Here is a 16,635-nt window from a genome sequence, read left to right as displayed (position 1 = left end):
ATATATATATGCAGTGCTGGAATGCTGGTGGGAGTGTGCACACAAGCTAATACAATGCAGAGCAGCTTCAAATTTGGAGACCATCTTGTGGGCAGATCATCAGAACAAGGGAGTCCCTTATCCTGGCTTTCTTGCATGGTGCTGCTGCAGCTGATATCCCAACATGCACAAAGCTTGTCATGTTTTGTTGTCAAGACAGCAGCTGTGGTGGCAACTACAGGCAGAAGGAGCCTTGGGATATGAATCACTTCAGTTTTGGACAGATGAGGTTTTTTTTTGTTTTTTTTGTTTTTTTGTTTTTTGCTGAAGGGATCCATCTGGACCTGCTTCCCCCCCCCCCCCCCCCCAAATAGAGTTCGTTTAAATTCTAGCCAAGGTTGGATCACAGCATTATATCTTTCTATTGGGCTTTTTTAATTGCTGTATTTGGGGACACACCTTGTTGGTGCTGGGAGGAGGGGGGGGAGAGCATTTTTCCTTTTTATACTAGAAAGCTTTCTCTGGAAGCCATTAAATAATCACCCTTTGACTTCCTTTTTTTAATACAGTTTAGATGTAACTCACCTTTTGTTCTCGGCCAAACTGATACTTAATGCAAACATCCTCATTAAAACACACACTGCATTATATCACCCACAAAGTCTGACCTCTAAGCAGAGCTATTAAACAGAGGTTGCCAGAGAATTCTTCTATGTATTTATAGAACCATAATTGTGCCTTGAAGATTTTTGCTGTCCTTCTTTCCAGCAGCAGTAAAAACTTCTGTGGAACTGAAAACCGTGTGCTTTCTGCAGACACCACTAAAAATGGGCTAAAGTCATTTCTTGAATGGTAATTAATTCTGCTACGTCCTGATTGGACTGTTCTTGTTTTGCCAATGAAATTTGAGAAGATAAATTTATATTAAATGATGGTATAAAGCCTCCCAAAGGAAATGTTCTTGCATTAACAGTCTAATGTTGGAAGGGTGTACATTGCTATCCTCTTGTTTGAGTCTTTGATTGGCTCTTTAATATGGGAGTGATTGATAAAAATCCAGCAGGGTCCTAAATGATGCTGCACTGTTTGTTATTCAAAGGTATTAGGCAAAGTATTGCAGAAGGTGGGTTCAATGTATGTGATCTTTATTAAAGAGCCTAATTTTATATTTCTAATAACTCTTCAAAAATAGAGCCATTTTGTCTGGTGACAGAAGGATTAAAACGCCCCAGCTAGTGCAGAATGCAGACAGTCTGAGTTGGACAGGCCATTATTAGCACATAACACCTTCACATGTTTTTGTATTGAGGGCCCATCCTCTTCCAGCTGCAATTCAAGGTGTTCTCGAAAACCTTTAGTTTAGCTTTTCACGTCACATCCTGTAGCCATGCTTAAGGCTGGCTATAGGAATCCTGTTGGTCATTCCTTCTCTCACACTGACTTTTCCAGGCCGGAGCAGAGCATTTTCAGGCGGAAGCCTTCTGGCTTTTTGGAACTTGTGCTCTCTCTGGTAGTTTGTTGGAACCCGTATTTAGCAGTCTTCAGGGCAAAAATTTCATCAGATTTTGGGTTATTTTTCCCCTTTAGTTCTCCAGTGAGGATAATCTAGATATGGATGGTTTTCTGGCCACAACAGTGAAAATGGTTTTGAAACTACCTGTTCTAGGTAGTTCCCTGTATAGTTTGGTTGGCCATCATTACATCTTGTCGATGTTAATGCAAGCAATACTTCAAAATACTACCTAAGGAAGTAAGCAAATTATTGATCCTGCAGGCTCGGTCACTTAGCTGGCTAATGCACAAAGGTACCATGTTCAAGGCTAGTAGATGATTGGATGGGATGTTCAAGGCTAGTAGATGATTGGATGGGATGGGGCGTGGCTAGAGTACCTCATACTGGGATAGCATCCCAAAGTACTTGGAACTCCAGAGACTAAATCCTGCAGTCATTCCTGGTCCTTGCAAACCTCACACGTTAGCTTTATCTATTTTAAGGTCTACATGATTTAGACCTAGACGTACTGTAATAGCTTAACCTACCACTGAACAGCAGTCACTCTCAAACTAGTCAACAGTGCACAGCAGAATCAGGAAAGAAGTTAGTATTGAAAGCATGGTCTCTTGCTGTGGGATGTCCTAGTTAGAATTGTGCAATGTGAAGGAAAGCAAGGAGCTCGGATTTTCAATGATGGTAGGGTCAGGGAATAACATGGCGAGAAAAAAGCCTCAAGTCTCTCTTCAGATACAGCATCTTTCTCTTCAAATCAACTCACTTTAAAATTAACCAATTTTGTTTTTGCATAAAGTTATGTACAGATGCAACTTACGGCTTTCAGTGGGGCCTGGCATTTTTACACTATTCCTTAGGTTTGCTGGGTGAGGCACAGTGAACTGAAATGACTTCTCTGAGGTCACATACCATAGTGACTCATTTGGCTCTGTGTGGATTAGCAGCCGGGACTTGGATCCCAATCCTTTGCTGTAACTACTGGCCACGTGGTGTCCTAGTCCTTGTATATGGTTAAGAGGGAGGGGAGTATGGGTTTAGGTTAGCCACTTACCAACTGTTAGACTTTTGAGGCCCAGGAGGATGCTTGGATCTTTAAAAGCTTGAGATGTACTTCCTGCCCAAACCTTATAGTCTTAATTAGATGTAGACTAAATGGATGACATGCCCATTGTTTTTCAGATAAGGGAATATGTTTAACATGATACAGAAATGTTAAAGAAATGATTTTTGAAAGGCTTCACAGAAGTATTTTGAAGAAGCATTCCTGATGCATTGGGAGGAGGAGGCTGCTCTGGATGTACAGGGCAGCATGGAAGAAGATGTGAAAATGAGAATGGAAGAAGGCTACCAAGGAAGACACTAGAAAGCTGACAGGCTCACAAAGGAATTGATATGGAGACTTAAAAGAAACAACAATAACAGGAGTGGGTCTTAAAGGGAGGGCAGAAACATGAGGCCAGTGGAGTCGGCAAGGGGAAATCCATTCAAGAATTTGAATGTAGAGAATCAATCAGAGCTGCAAAGAAGATGCAGCTTTACCAGCGGTGTTTTGAATGGACTGAATTCTGCTATTTGTGCCATCATCTTAGTTGTCTGTGTAGTCTTGCTTTGTACAAGCAGTGCTTCCAGGGTCAAGAGTGAAATGTCTCCATGTAGCCATATTTTGTTGCAGCACTGCCATGTTACATTACACATCATTCAATAGCAATATGTGATATAAATGTCCTTATGTTATGGGGGAGGAGTCTGTCCTGTTGGACAAATTTAGAAAAACGGTAAATCTAAATGAGGCAGAACCTTGAATGAGTAGTGTTCATGAGAGACAGATGTTGTCATCTTCCCTCCGAGAAGGCCCCTTTCACCTTGTTTCAAGCACTGAATACACCTGTAGTTAATATTTAATGGAATGTTATTGTGATTCAGCCGTTTGAGTGACTGCTTTGTGGTTACAGCCTTGCTAGTTGTGGTTGAGTTGAAAGCATAATTAACTGTCACAAACACTATTCTCTTCTAAACTGTGGAGATGGAATTAAGCCAAAAGTTTTTTTTACAGATGTTTCAAGTCCTGTTCAAACCTAAACCTTCCTAAAAGACTATCTGAGCAAATCCAACTGTCAGACTTCTGTCCCGGTGGATTTCCATGGTATTGCAAAATGACTTTCCAGAACACACAACCATGTGGCATCTCTGTAATTGAGAGGCCAGAAACCTAAATATACACAATAATAACACGTTCCTTCATATAACATGGTAATTATGTCACAAGATGCCATGTTGTTCAATGGCAGGTTACCATGTCACTTGCAGTTGTCACTGGCAATTTTTAGATGGCCTAACAAACTTCTAGAGGAGGAAATTTGTCAGGCAGTTACCCTATAATTTGCATGAACTTTCATAATCAAAAGCTACCATGTAATTGCCAAGTTACTGTACATGGGTTCATGTAATGGAATGCTGTTAAGAGCAGCAGGCCCCAAGTTTCAGCCTTGAAATTGAAATGAGTTGGCCACCACTCTCTCTGCTGTATGAAAACAGAGCAGTAGACATGGGCACTGTGAGGTGCAGACTTGTGTGTGTTGTGTTTTTGTATTGGGTTTATTTTTGTTAGGCATGGCCTCATCAAGAGCTTGGGTTTGTGGCAGCTACACTCTTCCTTTTAGGGATATTTTGAAACCTAGATTACTGGCTGCCGACAATAGTTATGAATAGATAGTGGTGGATTGAAACGGGTTGTGTATGTGTTTGCACAATATTATATAACCACCTTCACTGGAGCATCTGAGTGGTTTACCAAGGTGGGTGACTGCTGTCCCCATTTTACAGCTTGGGAAACCGAGGCACAGATTGACTTAACCAAGATGACGCATGAGTTGATGACAGAATGAGAACTTGGATTTCACTTGCTTTTAACCACTAGGCCATATCTTCTGGAGCTATCAACTTCGACCTTTTTTTTTTTTAAAGGGGACTTTCAGGTAGAGAAGACTGAACAGTGAGAATATTTCTATCGGAGGTACTTATTTGGTGAGCACTTTTTTTAGTACCCCTTGCTAGATGCATGCGTTGCAGCAGATGTTGCCGTGACTGATCTTCAGTCTTGAGGCTCCTTAAAAGAAGCATGACAAAACACTGAGTGTAGCTTCTACCAGCTACTGAGGGTTCATCCAACCACCGTAGGAGTTCTCAGACCCTCAGCCCACACCTTTCAGTCTAACAATCAAAATTCTGGATCTTCTGTGATTTGATCTGCCCATTCATCCACAGTAGCAAATACCATGAAGAAGATATAAATAGCATTGCAAATGTTCCGTGATTTTCTTAAAGGGAGAAATTAAAAAAAAAGACTCAGCAAATATAAGGCTGCAGACTATTTTAAGAGAGGATTATAAAATAGCTTTAGAGAACCAGGATAATCTTGGGAAGTAGGATGCCGAGTATCAACTGTCAACTGCGGAATAGAGGAATGGCCAGGACATGCCAGCATGAAATTCAGATGACTTTCTGGCAGCCTATGCATTGAAGTAGAGGATGCAGAATAAGTCTGGCAGTCTTCAGGCTGAGCATTTGTAAACAGCAGATGTTCATAACTGGAATCTTTGGAAGGCGGGTTGGAAAGCAAGGGTATATGTCAGTGCTCGAAATTCTTTGAAATTACAACGAGCATGAGCAGTGTCAGGAAGGCTTTCTTAAGATATTGATTTGAATCAGCAGTTTACAGAGAAACATAATTTTAGGTCTTCAGAAGTTACTAATTTTAAGGGGAGGAGAATGCAGGTTTTTGGGTGGATTTGGTAACATTTTGTCTGATGAATACACTATTAAATAACGTCAAACCAAAATGGATTTTATTAAATAATAATCATAGTGATATTTTGTCCTTTTAAATGTTTTCCTTTGGAAATTGGGAATCACGTCTTTTTGATTTCTCACCCTGGTTGCACTGACCTACTCAGCAGTCTTGTCTGCACCTGGAAATTTAAGACACATCATTCTCCACCAGTGGAGACTTGTGTAGACACAGGGAGTTTGCAGATGGTATTTTACCACTGTATCATCTGTCCTTGCCCTGTGTAGGGCTAGATGATGCAGTCATGCTTCAGGAGGTTTGTCTAGACTAAATCTTCTATCATTGTGACCATCAGTGCAGCTGCACATGTGAAGAACTATGGAACCCAATTTTCCTGGTAGAAATTCAGCTTTTGTCAGTTTCTAGCCCTGATAGGTCATAAACTAGACTTCAAAATGTCATAATTCTAATGTCTACTGTGATAAAATTCCTCCTCTTCCTTGGTGGGTCTTGCACTTACTGGCGGATTTGCTCGCCTTGGAGCTTCATGGCAGCCCTCAGTTTGGCTGTTTTCGTGAACCCACAGTCCAGGTAGACTCCTCCTGTGTCTGACCAGGAGTTGGGAGGTTTGGGGGGAACCTGGGCCCGCCCTCTATTCCAGGTTCCAGGTTCCAGCCCAGGGCCCCGTGGAATGCAGCTGTCTAGAGTGCCTCCTGGAACAGCTGTGCCAACTCCCTGAGTTACTTCCCCATGGCCTCCTCCCAACACCTTTTTTTATCCTCACCATAGGACCTTCCTCCTGGTGTCTGATAATGCTTGTACTCCTCAGTCCTCCAACAATATGCGGTCTCAGTCTCAGCTCCTAGCGCTTCTTGCTCCCAGCTCCTTACCTGTGCACCACAAACTGAAGTGAGCTCCTTTTTAAAACCCAGGTGCCCTGATTAGCCTTCCTTAATTGATTCTAGCAGTTTCTTGATTGGCTGCAGGTGTTCTAATCAGCCTGTCTTAATTGTCTCCAGAAGGTTCTTGATTGTTCTGGAACCTTCCCTGTTACCTTACCCAGGGAAAAGGGACCAACTTAACTTGGGGCTAATATATCTGCCTCTATTATTCTCCTGCAGCCATCCAGCCCGACCCTGTCACACTACCTTGTTTCTCACCTCTGCCTTTGACACCATGATTTTAGCAGCCACTATGCAGAAGTGTGAGTAACGCTGAATACCATGTAAACGAAGTTCTAAGGTCTGAAAATGGTCGAGCATTAGTTTTAGATCTCATGATTCAAGAGATGATAGCTGCTACATAATGTTGGAATGGATATGAGATGGGGAATTAGTAAGATCATAATCATGATGCTGTGACTTGAAAAATCTATCACTTACTAGGTCTATAAGCATGCTATATATACAACTGGATAGCTGATTCCCATATTCCACTGGGGGGGAGGGGGGAGAATACAATTTCTAGCCTGAATTGTATATGATATCAGACTTTAAAACAGTCACTGATCCTTCAGTCCATCAGTACTATGGTTCTGGCACTGGTCCAAGACTACACTTAGTTACACTGACCCATGGTCCAAAGTAACTTCCATTCCTTGGAAATGTTTTGTCTTCAGCAGGCTCTGTAGTTCCATGTGATATGCATGAAGCACTTGGTTCTTATGTCGCCAGCCTCTCAGGGATGAAATATTATTCTCCATCTCCACTCCCACAGAAAACAAAAGTCCCTTTTAATACTGAGTATCAATCTAAATTAAAGGGAAGCTGTGAATGTTTGGGATTTCATGTGACCTATTGTTTTCTTTAATTTCTTCCTTTCTGTCTGTTTGCAAATGCTGTACAACTGTGGAAAAGGAGGAGGTTCCAAAACAAAGGCTTCCAAGTCGTTTTCTCTTGATTAACAAAGGAAAACCTTGGATGAGCAGAGTTCTGCTCAGTGATGGGTGCTGAAGATTGAAACATTTCCACTTACAGAAAAGACTTTTCCTTCAAGGAGGCATTCAAAACGCCTGGTCTTAAGGGGGAAATGCTGGCAATGCCTTGCCTGCACTAGGAATCCTACTGCTGGCCAAGATTCAATGATTGTACCAGTATTAGCAATGGTACAAACGTTTAGGAAATCAAGTCTAGTGTAGACAAGGACTCAGTGGCTAATGAGGCCACATGACCTGTTAGTGAAGCCTATATTTAAGGCTATCTTTTTAAGGTGACAAGTAAAATATGTTTTAAAAAATTTGAGCTTGTTCTTTTTTTGCTTTTTATGATGTATAAAGTCCAAGCCACTGTTTGTTTTCAGCACTGTCCCTCTTGAGCCCCTATTTCTATCATGACAACAGAAAATTTGCTTACTAATAAAGTTGAAGAGCGGTTGGAGATGTTCTGTATTCCCAGAGGTGAAATCCCAGGGCAGTGTTCATTTAAACGCTAAATCTTTCAGAGGCTTACATTGATTGCAAAGCTGTTCCCTGGTGCCAAGTTCATTCTCCCTTGCATGTTGTTCCCTGACCTCACCTTTGTTTCCTCACTCAGACATAGCCCTGTTGTTTAGCACCTCCTTTAAGAGAAGGCTATTTTCTGCTCCAGGGCTGGGCTGGGGAATACCTTGGAGCATCACCTCACTTCATGAACAGCACCTGTCCCTTGCGCATGATTTCAGTAGAAGGGCCAAACGGTCTGTTGGTCCACAATATCCTTGGACAGATGTCATGTGGATGGGCAATTTAATCCAAAGTCCTTTAAGTTATTAGTCTTTAGCTCTGCTCTGGTGACAGACAAAAAACTTTAGTGAAAATTGCAGGACTTTACAAAGACAGCACTCGAAAAAAATCCATGTGCCTTAAGAAACCATTACTTTGGTAAGGTTTTTTTAATCTGTGCACAGCCTCCCTCTCCCCCCAAATGCTGAGATCCAGTCCAGCTAAGGCTCACCTAAATCAGCTCCCTAGATCTACCATTGTCGTAGCACAGGCTTTAAACAAGGAGAGAGGTTTGTTTCAAGCCCTGGATCTGACTTTTGGGAGAGTTTGGATCTGGGCTGAATCAGCATCCTCCATGTGAATCAGCATCCTCTAAACTTTGGGCGAAGTTCAGATCCAAACTTTGCAGTTTGGGCTTATGTTTAGTTTAAATTAATTCAAACAGATCACCCATTGAAGCAATGCTGTCAAACCTAGAGGACTGGCTGGGAGTTGATCCAGCTTTTACACTTCCATCTCCTTTGTGGGTGACCTGAAATCAGAAACAGAATAAAATATGCCAGCCCCTCTGAGAACTGCAGTGAGCAAGAATAGCTGCAATTCTGCCTGTGGTTATGGCTAGAAATTGTATTTTTAACTTCCCGTCTTCAGGAACGGTTGTGTTGCTTTGCTGTATGCTGTGAAAACAGCTGCCACATTCTACCCCAGAGACGGCTGCAGTTCAGAGGTGGCTGAAGTAATTTGCGTGTGTGTGTATAGCTTTTATTATCAGGGAGCACTTAAAATAAAAAAAACAAACCACCACCTCACCCTTCATTTACCTTTCCCTCTGCATTTTCCAATGCATCCTGTCTTTCCTGTCTGTCTCCTCTTGATTGTAATCTCTTCGGTGTAGGGATTGCCTTTACCTTTTCTTTTACTCCTGCTGAGCACATTGTCACTGCCAACCAAATAATGAATCATGTTTATTTGTAAAGAGGGTGGAGTGAGAGGTAATAGACTTGTATAAATGCAAGATGGTACTACCTTAACAAGGTACTGAAGGGGTTAACGGAGCCCACAGACAGAAATGAAAGGCATTAAAAAAAAAAAATCAGTTGGGGCATTGCTGTGTGGTGGCTATTGGAAGCTGAGATTGAGGTGTGGCACTTCTGCACAGACTGGAAGGTGACAATTCCAATTAGAATCCTGTGGTGTTTGAGATGATTTTTTCCTGCAAGACTGCCTTTCATGTGTGACCCCATGCAGTGTCAACATGCTGTCTGGCGCCATTAGACACGAGCAGTTTTAGTCGCCAAACTTTCATGGGCCCTTGGTATTTCTGCTATGCACCTTCTTAGAATAGCTTCAGGGGTTACGGTGCAGCAGTTTGGACAGCTGGGAATTGTCCATTTAACTTTTTAATCTCTTATGATGGCCAAAGTCTGTGCCTTGTTTTATTTAAAAAACAAAGCACATCTATCATGCTGCACTCTGGCCTCCTGCATAGATTCTTGTCTGCAGCTACGTACTTTGACAGCTCTCGCAAACTAAGCGCACCTTGAGACTGGGTTAGTATGTGAATAGGAGACATTCAGGGAACAACCAGGTGCTAGTGATTCAATAGGTGACAGTTTTGCCTCCACAGTTCTCCATGCTCTTTGTTCTTAGAAATACCATATTTTAGATCAGTTGTAAAATCGAGCTACTGATCATTTATCCCTTTGTTCCAAACTGTTCAGTAGTTGGTAGGATGGCCACTGTGGTAGGTGAGTGTGAGCGATAGTAGGAAAACTGGGGTGATGGAAGTGGGCAGGAAGAAACGTTTCTAGTGGGTGAGGAGACCCAATGTGCAGGCTGGCTAGCAGGCTTTACGCAACGGTAGCTGTGCTGGCTGAGCGGGGAGGGTTGGCAGCCCTGAACTGGCCTATGTGAGAAGAGTGAAGAAGTGAACTGGAAAAGAAGCAACAGATCCTCCTCAGGTTTCAGAGTAGCAGCCGTGTTAGTCTGTATCCGCAAAAAGAAAAGGAGGACTTGTGGCACCTTAGAGACTAACCAATTTATTTGAGCATAAGCTTTCGTGAGCGGTAGTTCAAATAAATTAGTTAGTCTCTAAGGTGCCACAAGTACTCCTTTTCTTTTTGCAGATCCTCCTCAGGAATTAGAGACAGGGTTTCTAGTGGTTAGAGCAGGAAACTGCAAGTCATTAAAATATGGGTTTTATTCCTGGCCCTTCCACTACCTTAAGTGAGTGGTTTTATCTTTGTCAGCCTCAGCTTCCCCATCTTTTAAAGAGGGATATTAATCAAGTTTTGAAATCTTTATCAGGAAGACACGGTATAGATAGATATAGAAAGTATTGTTGTCACTTAATGGTGATCTTACAAATCCTTGCAATTAATTTGACTTCTAGTTTCTGTGTGTGAAGCTGTCAGCACAAGCTCTTTCACAAGTTGACTTATGAAATATGTGGTTTTTACAGCAATTTTAACCCTAACTTTTCATTAGTCTGCTTGCAATCCTTTCTTTCATTGAGTTATGGACTAGAGATAGCGTCTCTTGTCCCATGAAAGTTGAAAGTACGTTTTACCAGACCCAGGGCCACCCTTAGAGAAAGGGTTTTTTAGCTTAGTAAAATATGGCGTTAAGCTTTTCTCTTGTGGTGAAAGCTTTTATCTGAGGCTGGAATGGGAAAGGGTAGGATGCAGAACTACTCCTTGTGTGTCCTGGAAGGATAGATGGCAGCGTATTCACACATAGTCCATATAGACAAGCTTCTGTTACCAATTAATTCCTCGGTTTATTAACAAACCAAACAATGATTAACCACACAACAAATGCAGATTTCAGGTTATCTGGGGCAGTACAGTAGGAAGCGCTAGATTTTATATAGGTTAATACCTAGCAGTTGCAACTTTCTTCAGCACCGCATTGTGATGATTCTATCTGCTTTTGTCTGCCAGCAGTATGTACCGTGTAGTACAAAAACTACAAAGCCGAATACTCCTCAATAAAATAATCTGTGCTCTCGCCCTTGATTTTTTTTTTTTAAATCAAAGCAGCAGGAGCCCAGAATCAATAGCCCAGAATATCTCCAGCCCCCTTCCTTACACTCCAGACCTTGAAACAATCCAGATCACAAGCTTCAGTCATTTCCTGTGGTATGTTTTTAAGGGTAAGAAACAAACATCCAGATCAGCTGCTTTGAAACTATTCTTCTGTTTAAAACTTAACTACTTTGTGTTGTCGAGCCAACCCTTGCTACTATGGGTAGCACAATGGAAGCCTACGGAGGCTTGTTTTAGTATTAATCATGTTTGTTACAGTTGTGCTTAAGGACTGATTGTTATTGGAGCCCCATTATTCCAGGCACTGTACAAACAGAACAGTAGATTTTTTTTCCTGATCTGACAAACATACAATCTAAATTGACAGGGTAGGGGAAGCATCAAGTTATTTCCATGTTTGCAGGGTTTTTGTTCAATTTGGGATTGTTTTTTGTGTGTGGATAAACTAAATGGGAGTGAGGGGGACAGGGCAGCTGGGCAGGGGAGGGGAGGATAAAAGGGGCAGTTGTGGAGTGAAACTGAAGTGAAGAATCGGAGGGAGGTGGAGGGAGAGGATTGGAGCAAACAGGCCATCAGCACAGGCTAGAGAAAGTCCAGATCAAAATTGTAGCAAGCTCTCAATGTTCAGAGGTCCCTGCTTTGGCTGCTTTTCCTCCCACTGGCTGGAGTCTCTGGCTGGTTTCTTTCTGCATGTCTTAGGAACAACAGCAAGAAATCTTTTTGCTATGGGGAGGTTGCTATCCATCTAATGAAGGATATGCACTGTGTGGGGACTGAATCTTAGTCTTGCAGAGAGATGAAGTCTGATCTAATTTTACTTCAGTTACTGCTTGACAACTCTTGCATCTCTGGTGTAAAGCCAAAGCTCATGTTGATCTAATAAAAATCACTTTACCAGGATCTCCATATGCACATGTTTAACAGACCAGGTATGTCTATAAAATATTTATATTCAGAAAAATTTGTGCTGGTTTTTGCAGGTGAATGCGATTTGTCTGAGTATTGAATAAAAGGTCACCAAATATCCATGTATCTATCTGTCCTTTGTCTATTTTGCTAGATATGTAACTGGTGTGTTAGTTTTTCTATCACCACAATCTCCCATATGTTTTTTACCATTCCTCAGTGATTGGGCAATTTTTCTTTTCCCAATGTGAGATTTCCGGTAGCTGAAGAGCTACTAGCAGATGACAATGAACTATTCATTTTCTTTTATGTGACTGTTTGCACTAGGAACCCCTAGGAGGATTACCAACAATAAACACCCAACAATTGGTGATATTTGGTAGTAATTTTAATTCTTTGTGAATGTTTAATCTTGCTTTTAAACATGAGTGCATTATTTCATTATAAACCCCTATTCAATTATGCTCATGTCACTCTTATCTCCCTCCTTCCCCCCTCCCCCCACACACTTTCAGATTTTGTTCAAAGGCCTGGGTGAGGGTGGTGTAGCTGTTTCTATGTTAGAGAAACTGTGGAGTGTGAAATCTGAAGGCTTTTCTTCTCAATCAGAACAGACCCTGTAGTGCCTCTTTATCACACAAAGAAGGATAATTTGACAAATGCATTCCAAACCATACTGCTGTACTTCTAGAACAGCCTGTCAGTGAACCAGTGAGATTGGCTCTTTTGCCAAACTTTTCTGTGATCTTGAACACACAAAGTCCTATCAAATGCCTTTCTAGTTTTCTGCCTGAAGATCAGTTTAATTTTGACATGTTGGAAAGAAAAACTTGATATGGATTTTTCTTTGTTTTAGTAGAGATGAGCTTTTCAGGCAATTTCGCCACTGTTTGACACATTCTTGCCATAGCCTGGCTTTTTAGAATATTTTAAATTGTCTCTTCCAAGAATTACACAATATAGGAAAAAAGAACACACATAAACAAATGATAAACAGATTTAAGGGAAATTAAGTATTCCAGCCAAGCTAACCAGCCTAGTCTCCACCAACCCAAAACAGTGCTGCGGAATCCATCAGGTACTGTAGAAAATCACTGCTTAGCTCTTGGCTTGCATTCTGAAATGTTTCTTAAAACCTTTTACTTAAATGATGCAACTTGTCACTTCTATTGTCTCTGCAGTGAGGCAAGGATGTTGTCCTCATTTTGTTGTGTTGCCATTAAAAATTAGTCTTTTTTTCGTAATCTCATTCTTTATTGAGCAAGGCGCGAAAGTCAGCCGTAGAACATGAAAAAAGAAAACAGAAAATTCCAAGGTGGGATCATGCAGCCCCCTGATAAATTGTGGAGGTGTGTTTACTCTATTGGTCGCAGTAGGCTTAAATGCAATGGAAGTATGTATAACAGTATCTCAGAAATGCATATAGTGGCTGTACCTTCTCTCTCCCAGTGGGTTATTGATTGGAAATAAAACAAACAAACAAAAAAAAACCCTAAAGTAATGCTTTATAAAATGACATATGTAGTAAAACAGAATCTTTAAAAGCAGATGCCATACTGAATCTTTGCTTAAATATAAGTATTTGCACAGTGGATAAAGTTAGTCTTTGAGGCTATTAATGCGATTTGCAAGAAAACAGCCAAGTGACTTTTTTTAAACCAGATTCTCTCCCGACTTACGTCCACATGCAACCACACTGATTTAATTATGTATAAGTCAAGGTAGTTATCTGACTCTTGATAAAGCCTTGGGGTATGTCTACACTACGAAATTAGGTCGAATTTATAGGAGTTTATTTTTTAGAAAGCGATTTTATACAGTCAATTGTGTGTCCCCACTAAGCGCAATAAATTGATGGAGTGCGTCCAAAGTACTGAGGGTAGTGTCAACGATCGGAGCGTTGCACTGTGGGTAGCTATCCCGCAGTTCCTGCAGCCACCCATTGGAATGCTGAGTTAAGCTCCCAATGCCTGATGGGGCAAAAACATTGTCGCAGGTGGTTTTGGGTACATGTAGTCAGTCGCCCCTCCCTCTGTGAAAGCAAGGGCAGACTATCATTTTACGCCTTTTTTCCATGCGGGCGCCATACTGCTTTCAGCAGATGGCGCAATAGGTCTGCAAACCGTTGTCATTGAACAAACGCTTCTGCTGTCACTCTGCTCTCCTGATGCTATGAATCCACCTCGCAGGTCATCTATATGATCGTCATAATCCACCGCTTCTGCTGCCACTCTGCTCACCTGGTGGCCCGCTTCCGCTGCAACTCTGCTCGGCTGCTCTTGTCTCGCCAGACCTCAGCAAGCATGCAGACAGCTCAGCTGTTGTGTCCTGGCAGCAGATGGTGCAGTAGGGCTGCAAAACTGGTCATCCAACCACTGCTGCCCCTGCAACTCTGCTGTCCTGCAGATACCATACCATGGCAAGCATGGAGCCTGCTCAGATCACCGTGGCAGTTACGAGCATTGTAAACATCTCGCTCATCATGCAGAACCAGAACCTGTAAAAGCAGGCGAGGAGGCGATGGCAGCGCGGTGACGAGAGTGATGAGGACATGGACACAGACTTCGCTCAAAGCACGGGCTCCGGCAATTTAGCCATCCTAGTGGCAGTGGGGCAGGCTCATGCCATAGAGCGCTGATTCTGGGCCCGGGAAACAAGCATAGACTGGTGGGACCGCACAGTGGTGCAGGTCTGGGATGATTCCCAGTGGCTGCGAAACTTTCGCATGCATAAGGGCACTTTCATGGAACTTTGTGACTTGCTTCCCCTGCCCTGAAGCGCAACAATACCAAGATGAGAGCAGCCCTCACAGTTCACAAGCAAGTGGCGATAGCCCTCTGGAAGCTTGCAATGCCAGACAGATACCAGTCAGTCAGGAATCAATTTGGAGTGGGCAAATCTACTGTGGGGGCTGCTGTGATGCAAGTAGCCAGCTCAATCACTGAACTGCTGATATCAAGGGTAGTGACTCTGGAAATGTGCAGGTCCTAGTGGATAGCTTACTGCAATGGGATTCCCTAACTGTGGTGGGGCGATGGACGTTTAAAAGCACGCTGGCGCACTTTACTGACTCGGTTGGACCTCAGTGAAACCAATATTCCCATTGTTGTTACTACCTGCTGTGTGTTCCACAATCTCTGTGAGAATAAGGGTGAGATGTTTATGGTGGGGTGGGAAGTTGAGGCAAATCACCTGGCCACTGATTACGCGCAGCCAGACACCAGGGCGGTTAGAGCACAGCAGGGCGTGCTGTGTATCAGAGAAGCTTTGAAAACCACTTTCATGGCTGACCAGGCTACTATATGACAGTTCTGTGTGTTTCTCCCTGATGAAAACCTGCCTCCTTGGTTCACTCTACTTCCCTGTAAGCCAACCGCCCTCCCCTTCCCCCTTCGATCACCGCTTGCAGAGGCAATAAAGTCATTGTTTCAAATTGATGTATTCTTTGTTAATTCATCATACAAATAGGGGGATAACTGCCAAGGTAGCCTGGGAGGGGTGGGGGAGGAGGGAAGCACTGGGGAGGGTGGGGGAGGAGGGAAGGACAAGGCCACACTGCACTTCAAAACTTATTGAATGCCAGCCTTCTGTTGCTTGGGCAGTCCTCTGGGGTGATGTGGTTGGGTGCCTGGAGCCACCCCCCCGCATTCTTGGGCATCTGGGTGAGGAGGCTATGGAACTTGGGGAGGACGACGGTTGGTTACACAGGGGCTGCAGTGGTGGTCTGTGCCTTTCCTGCATCTCAACCATACGCCAGAACATATCAGTTTCATCCTCCAGTAGCCTCAGCATTGTATCCTGCCTCCTCTCCTCTTGATCCCACCACCTTTCCTCTTGATTTCACCACCCCTCCTGTTGCTCCCACCATCTGTCCTCTCGCGCGTCCCTCCTGTCCTCGCGTTCATTTTTTGCTTTCCTGGACTCTGCCGTTGTCTGCCTCCACGCATTCTGCTGGGCTCTTTCAGTTCAGGTGGACTGCATGAGCTCAGAACATTTCATTGTGAGTGGTTTTTTCCATCTTTATCTGCGCTAGCCTCTGGGACGGAGATGCTAGTCACAGTGTTGAGACATTTACAGCTGTGGGAGGAAAAAAAACACATGGGCCATTTAAAAGGAGGGACTGATGTTTTTGGGTTAAGGTGCAGCACAAACCCAACTAACCCCCGCCCCCCCCCGCCAATTCTCTGGGATGATTGCTTCACCCCTGCCCCCCACTGCATGGCTAACAGTGGGGATGATTTCTTTTCCGCCACAGGCAAACAGCCCAGCAGGAATGGCCACCTCTGAATGTTCCCTTCATAAAATTCCCCTATTTCAACCAGGTGACCATGAATTCTATCACTCTCCTGAGGATAACACAAAGAGATAAAGAACGGATGTTGCTTGAATGCCAGCAAACACCCCGACCACACACTGCCATGCTTTCTTATGCAGTGATTCTAGACTACGTGCTACTGGCCTGCTGTGGTAGCGTCCTACCATGGAGGACGCAGTAAGGCCGCCCTCCCCAGAAACCTTCTGCAAAGGCTTTGGGAGTACCTCCAGGACAGCTTCATTGAGATGTCCCTGGAGGATTTCCGCTCCATCCCCAGACACATTAACAGACTTTTTCCAGTAGCTGTACTGGCCACGAATGCATCTCAAGTCTTCAGGGCAAATTTATAATTAAACATGCTTGCTTTTAAACAGTGTATTTTATTTACAAAGG

General features: G+C 43.1%; 1 protein-coding gene across 9 annotated transcripts in view; it reads left to right on the top strand.

Annotated features, from left to right (window-relative positions):
• SRGAP2 (SLIT-ROBO Rho GTPase activating protein 2) overlaps positions 1-16,635 on the top strand; it is a 210,410-nt gene that overhangs the window by 91,032 nt on the left and 102,743 nt on the right. The window contains exon 3 of one of the 9 annotated variants that reach the window (XM_073319748.1): positions 751-831. The exons of 7 other annotated variants lie outside the window; for them this stretch is intronic. In XM_073319748.1, coding sequence (XP_073175849.1) covers positions 751-831 — 81 coding nt within the window. Of the gene's footprint in view, positions 1-747; positions 832-16,635 lie in introns of all 9 variants that reach the window. One more of the 9 variants, XM_073319747.1, reaches the window with a different exon arrangement.

The sequence above is a fragment of the Lepidochelys kempii genome, chromosome 21 (assembly GCF_965140265.1).
Source record: "Lepidochelys kempii isolate rLepKem1 chromosome 21, rLepKem1.hap2, whole genome shotgun sequence".
NCBI lineage: Eukaryota > Metazoa > Chordata > Testudines > Cheloniidae > Lepidochelys > Lepidochelys kempii.
This window is presented reverse-complemented; position numbering and strand designations above follow the sequence as displayed.